At 49.4% G+C, this 6,579-nt stretch overlaps 2 protein-coding genes across 2 annotated transcripts in view; one reads left to right on the forward strand and one right to left on the reverse strand.

Moving 5' to 3' along the window:
• Nucleotides 1–704: 704 nt before the first annotated feature.
• ISG20L2 (interferon stimulated exonuclease gene 20 like 2) lies at nt 705–6,458 on the reverse strand. The gene is given in 5 exon segments (XM_017852477.1): nt 705–1,538; nt 2,248–2,448; nt 4,857–5,466; nt 5,468–5,760; nt 6,367–6,458. Coding segments are annotated over 4 exon segments (1,062 nt in total). The 5' UTR covers nt 5,605–5,760; nt 6,367–6,458; the 3' UTR covers nt 705–1,424.
• The window catches only part of METTL25B (methyltransferase like 25B), a 9,519-nt gene continuing 9,368 nt past the window's right edge, over nt 6,429–6,579 (forward strand). The window contains exon 1 of the mRNA XM_017852474.1: nt 6,429–6,511. The gene's annotated coding sequence lies outside the window, so the exon portion shown is untranslated. The remainder of the gene's footprint in view (nt 6,512–6,579) is intronic.

The raw sequence follows: 6,579 nt of genomic DNA on the forward strand, positions 1-6,579 counted from the left end.
TTTCCATTATAAAAATTTATCAAGGGAATAATTTGAGTTTTTAGAGGCTTGGTTTAGCAAGGTAAAAAAGACAACCAAATTATTAAAACACTTTATAAATTATTTTAAAACCTACCAATTGGGGCCTAAATGAAATAAACCCCCTATTACCTTAGGAAAGAGACAGCTTTCCTAAATCACAAAAGTTGATTTCCAAGCTACACTCTTTTCATGCCGTGGAACCCTAAGGAGAACTAAAGCTCACCAGCGATGGCTGCTCTGGAAGTCAAGGTAGGAAGAACAGGCAATATCCTGACACAGGCTAGATACAGACTCTAAGCCAAAAGCAGAGTTTGTGACATGGAAAGGGACCACACAATTTTTTTTTGTTTTGTTTTTGAGATGGAGTCTTGCTCTGTGGACCAGGCTGGAGGGCGGTGGCACAATCTCGGCACACTGCAAGCTCTGCCTCCTGGGTGCACGCCATTCTCCTGCCCCAGCCTCCCGAGTAGCTGGGACTACAGGAGCCTGCCACCACGCCCAGCTAATTTTTTGTATTTTTAGTAGAGACGGGGTTTCACTGTGTTAGCCAGGATGGTCTCGATCTCCTGACCTCGTGATCCGCCACCTTGGCCTCCCAAAGTGTTGGGATTACAGGCGTGAGCCACCGTGCCCAAGAGGGACCACATAATTTATTATCCAACAGGACACTTTTTTTTTTTTTCTTGGAGACAGAGTCTCACTCTTGTCACCCAGGCTGGAGTGCAGTGACGCAATCTCGGCTCGCTGCAATCTCCGCCTCCTGGGCTCAAGCAATTCTCCCGCCTCAACCTCCTGAGTAGCTAGGATTACAGGCGCCCCACTAATTTTTTGTATTTTTAGTAGAGAACGGGATTTTGCCATGTTGGCCAGGCTGGTCTTGAACTCCTGACCTCAGGTGATCCACCTGCCTTGGCCTCCCTAAGTGTTGGGATTACAGGCGTGAGCTACCACGCCTGGCCCCAACCAGAACACTTCTGAGTGTGGAAGAGGATGCTGTTAATTACTCAAACCAAAAGGCATAAAAGGAGACATATGTCCACCCAAGTGATAAGGCAGTTTGGGAAACTACATTTCCCAGTATGCCCTGCCCCTTGAAAGTTAAAAATCTTAACTGGCACAGAGCACGCTGGGACACCTGTGGATAGCACCATTTAAGAAGTAAACGGTATAGGGCTGGGTTCTGACGTGAAGGCCTCCCCCTTCCATGGGAAACTTAACCAGACACAGGACACAACACCTGAGGTGAAATTTCAATGGGTATTAAGTCTGGGGTAGAGCTTTTCTCTCTCCACAAATCTAGCTTCCAAAGATGTGGAGCTGGTGGAGCTGTCCATTGGTCCGCTGCCCTGTTTCTCCTGGGCGCTGCCTCTGCCTCCCCATGTCACCAGCATCCCCACTGTCAACTAGTCTTTAGGGGGATTCTGGGCTAGGTGCTCTTCCCACTCGACTTCAACCAACTTGTACAGCTCCATGGTGGCCTGGGCATCTTCCACAGAGGAATGTCCGCTCTTCCCAACCTGAGCAAGCAAGGAAGACAAGAGCATGAAGCAACAAGAAACCGTTTCTTCCTTTCCAGTGGACTCTGCACTCCTCTTTCCCCTGCCTCCGCTACACCGTTTCTTCCGCAGTCAGCAGGCTACAAAGACAGAACTCTGGTGGGGCCCTACTCCTTATGTAATTTCAGGGGTTCAACTCCTAGAAGTCTTTACCACTGTCTACTTCAGTCCTTTCTGTGGCAGTATGTATAAACCGTATTAGGTTCTGTAGAGCCAGAACATACCAGGTCAAAGACAGGTCTTCTGAGTCTTCCACTTTCCCTAGTTCCTTAACTGCTCTATATGTGATATATGTCCACACCTTCCCGCCAGATGGGCCACCCTTTGCTAAATGATAGCATGTAAAATATGAGCAGTCCTTGCATCCACTACACGGTCTCTTAGACCACCACTGCTACCTGCTTTCTTCCTTACTTAGGGTTTTATATCTACTTATGACTTTTTCCCTTTTCCAAAGCACACTTAGAAACATTCTAGGAGGTAGACAACAGGAATTATTATCCTGTGTATAGATGGAGAGACACTACTGGGCCCTTCATCCAAAGCTCTTCCCATCACAGCAGCCCATCTGGAGCTCTACAACTACAGGACTTCTGGGATCAGAGTCTGGCTAGGGACATCAATGAGAGCCATGTCCAAGATGGGGACGGGGGATGTGGGGAGATGCTACCTGGATATCCCGGTTTAGCAGCTTCTTGGTGAGATGCTTCAGAGACATGGTGGCATTCTCCGGGCAGTCAGCCTTCCGGTTGAGGGGGGGTATATGGGAGGTGTCACGGGTGAGGGACTTGGGGTGAAAGTACTGAAGGGCTTTGAAGTCGTTGTGGATGGCATGTCCCACCACTATCTTCCCTGTGAGTATCTTCAAGATCTGGAACAAGTGTGGAAGAGAGTGGTGAGAAGCAAGACTGCAGTGGAACCCCTGCATTCTGAAAGCCCAAAGGGACCATCAAACCCTTCTGGATTCTTTCACCAACTGCCCACCTCTCCATCCCTGAAATGCTCACTCCCACAAGTTTTCTTTCTTCTGGAATCCACTTCCTCTTCCACAGGTGATTTCCATGGTGTACCCTGTTTGGACTCATACTGCCAGTGGCTCTTTACCTTCTTATTGATCTCCACACCATGACATTAATTTGCCTTCAGTCCTAAATGACACTCATCTTTGAGATGTCCATGTATTTAGTTCGGTTCTGGCTTGCTACATGAAGTCCTTTAACTATTACCATTATGCTGGCCTTAGACACATGGCTGGGACCATGGCCCCAGGGAGGCTAACAAAAGCCCAAAATTACATGCAATTAGATGTGTATGGGTACTAGCAGAAGAGAATCTGTGGCTTTCATCAAATTCTCAGTCTACAAAGCATAAAAAATTAAGAATCACGTATAAACTAAAGTTGCAGAAGGAACTTTATTCACACTAGTTTTGGAACCAAGTAAAATAACTTCTCAATATTTCAGGAAACTTTTTTTTTTTTGAGACAGAGTCTTACTCTGTTGCCCACGCTGGAGTGTACTGGTGCGATCTTGGCTCACTACAACCTCTGCCTCCCAGGTAGCTGAGACTACTGGCATCCACCATCACACCCGGCTAATTTTTGTATTTTTAGTAGAGACGGAGTTTCACCATATGGGCCAGGCTGGTGTCGAACTCCTGATCTCAGGTGATCTGCCCGCCTGGGCCTCCCAAAGTGCTGGGATTACAGCTGTGAGCCACCACACCTGGTCTTCAGGAAACTACACGTCACTACACCTAGCCATTTTAGGCTCTTAAAGCAGGAGGACATGCTACCAATGAGGACTACCAAAGAAGATGCCACAGGCTCTGAAGGTCATTCTCAAAATGAGGTTCCAAACAGGTTTTCAACAAAAGTGACAGATCTGCATAGCCTCCCAAAGGGACCCCCTTTGAAGGGGCTAGGCTCATCTGGACATACCTTAGTCTCATAACCCCAGCTTGGCACTGGGGAAGTGCTTTATGATGAAAACCTGACGTAGTCCCGTGAACTAGATATTTAGTTACTCCTGACTTCACCTACTTACTGTCCACCACCACCTTCATTTCTTATTAACCTCGACATATAGCCCTCATCAAAGCTGGGCAGATTTGCTGTCTCAGACCCGTCCCATCTTCCGCCTCTCCTATGCCTTTGCTCGGCTGTGCCCCTTTGTGCCCAGGATGTTTAACTCTTCTTTCCGTCTTTTCTAAAACAGTCAGTCACCTCACCTCTAACGAACCTTCTCCACCTGACCGCACATAAGGCACCACGGGAACAGCGTGTCCAGAGAAGGCAGAGTGTGGACCTGAAACTGCAAAGACGTGGACCAAGGGCGCCCTCTGGCGGCCTCCTGAGACCAGCAGGCGCCCCTCTTGCTCTCCCTTCACTTCCTCCTTTCACCCCTCCTAGCTCACTCTCCTTTCCTGTTCATGCCTTGTGCTCCCAATAACCAGCACAGGGCTAGAAGTTAGATGACAACCCGAAGTGCTGGTCCTCTGCTGTTTATGCCCTTCACTGGTTACCTGTTCCAGTTGGACAAATATACCCCAGCTCCTCCTGTCAACTTTCTCCCCTCTCTTACCACCACCACTTTCCGCACTTGCCCCAAGTTACTTTTTGCTTGGGAAGAGCTCTCCACCTTTCCTCTCTAAAGCTTAGGCTCCAATTCACAAGGTTTTTCCAAATCAAGCCCTTTCTCCTGACACTGATGTCTGTAGCTCTGTCCAGTTACATTATTTGCTGTTATTTCTCTATGCAGATTCCCAGTTCCCCAGACCCAATTTGGAACCTAAAATTGTTTGTTTGTTTGAGACAGGCTCTCACTCTGTCACTCAGGCTGGAGTGCAGTGGTAGTGGTGTGATCTAAGGCTCACTGCAGCCTCGACCACCTGAGTAGCTGGCACTACAGGCATGCGCCACCACACTTAGCTAACTTTTTTGTAGACGAGTCTCGCTTTGTTACCCAGACAGATCTTGAGTTCCTGGGCTTGAGCGACTCTCCTGCCTCAGCCTCTCAAAGTGCTGGGATTATAGACAAGTGCCACCGCGCCTGGCTAAAATAGGTCTTGACCAATGAAGTTTGTGACACCAGCTAATTGTACCTTCCTGACTTTCACGGCTCCTTCCACCGACAGGGGGCCTTCTTCAATAACTGATAGATTCTCCTCCCTCCCTCCACAAACCTTTGGTGTCTTTCCATAGTGATATCCTTTGCTGAAAAATGATTTACACCTCTCTCCATCCACCTCCCTGCCACCATCAAGCCCCATGCTTCTTACCTGGCCTCGAGCAATCTTGAAGGGTGTGGCATTCACCATGTGCTGCTTTCGGATACCACTCCATCTGGTTCGGTAGTCCACAATGTGGCAGGGGGGAAGAACGTACTCATCATAAAGCACATCTCCGTTGTAGTTGACAATGCTACATCGAGCTAAGGAACTAACATGCCCCTTTGGTCCTGTGCCCACCATCTCACAGTCAATTGCCACCATCTTCTGTGGCAACTTCTGGGATATTCCGGAGCATTTATTCTCTGAATGAGCTTGGGTGGACTTCTGTGGGGCATTCTTCTGAGGATGGTTCTTCTTAGAGGATTTCTTCTGGAAGCCCTTCTTCTGAGAGCGGGTTGGGTGGCTATTGATCTTTGGAAGGGCACTCTGGAATTCCCCCAGCAAATCTACTTTAGCAGCAACAGAATCAGCCTTTTTTGAAGGGGCAGGGGTCAGCCAAGACACTGCAGCTTTCTTGTCCAGGGGCTGTCCTGACTCATTGCTGCAGGCAGCTGTCTTCTTCTTTTTTGGGAAGGAAGGGGTCTTCCAAGTGCCATCCACCATAGGAGTTTCCCCTTTCTTTGGAGGTTCAGAGTGCAACTTAGGTGCCTTGCTAGGGGTTGGTTCTTTTACTCAGAAAGCCTCTCCGTTCTAAGAGCCTCCGCTTCTTGACAAAATTTCGGTGCTTGGCATTTCCTTCTAATGCCTTTTTGGGAGGAGGTTCCCCAAAATCCAGATTGAGCAGTAAAGTAGACATAGGGACAGTGGGAGGTGGAAGAGCAGTTGGGAAGAGTGGCTTATGGATGAAAAAAGGATGTTGGACTCATTCTCTGCTGAATCCTACTGTCCAACATGTGGAGGTCTGTAGTACACCCTGGGGAAGAAAGTGATCCTGGTGATTGAGCTCCTAGGCCTGGGAGAAAAATGAGGTAAGATCGATCTCCGTAGGACTTACGGAAGGAAAGACATCAGAGCAATCTCTCAGACAGAGGGGAAATGAAAACATAATAACATGGAATAATGGAGGGAGCATTGGTGTTAGCCAGCAAGCCTGGAGTCTAGTGAAGCCCAATTCACCAGCCGTTTGGTCTTAGTAAGGTCATTACCGCGCTCTAGGTTTGAATCTCATTTGTAAAATGAAGGGACTGGAGGGGCCCATAGAGCTCGAACCCTCTATGAGTCTAAGAGGCCAGAACACGTGAGCTCTATACTCCGCCTAGGAAGGGAACATCTAGGTATGCTCGAAAACAGTGAGAAGTATGGCGTAGATAACCTCTGGGCTACTCAGGCATCCGCAGCGTGGCCCACGAATAGAGACACAAATCCAGGTATCCCTTTCCCTTGGCTCCAGGACGGAATTGGGGACAATCTCCACATGCATCTCACCCAAGTCCTCCCAAGCAAGGACCTTGACACCACCTACCAGCGGGGGCGTAGGATCGAGGCTCGAGGCAGCCCACCTGGATAAGCATACTTCGGTCCCCCGGTACAGATCGTCCTCTCACGCTCACAAACCTACCTCCCAGATGGGTTTAGCTAAGGCCGGAAGCGTCCAGAGCCGGATGCGGAAATCGGTGCGCGTCGACGAAGCCCGGGAAGGCAGGCGCGCGGGTTAGAACGCGCCAGAGGTCGGCGCGCGCGCACCCGCACCGCCCCGACCTCAGGTAGCGAGGCCAGTGATTCGGAGTGTGTGAGGAGCGGCAGTGGCGGCGGAGGAGGGGGCGGCGTGGGT

The sequence above is a fragment of the Rhinopithecus bieti genome, unplaced genomic scaffold (assembly GCF_001698545.2).
Source record: "Rhinopithecus bieti isolate Rb0 unplaced genomic scaffold, ASM169854v2 scaffold_33937, whole genome shotgun sequence".
Lineage (NCBI taxonomy): Eukaryota > Metazoa > Chordata > Mammalia > Primates > Cercopithecidae > Rhinopithecus > Rhinopithecus bieti.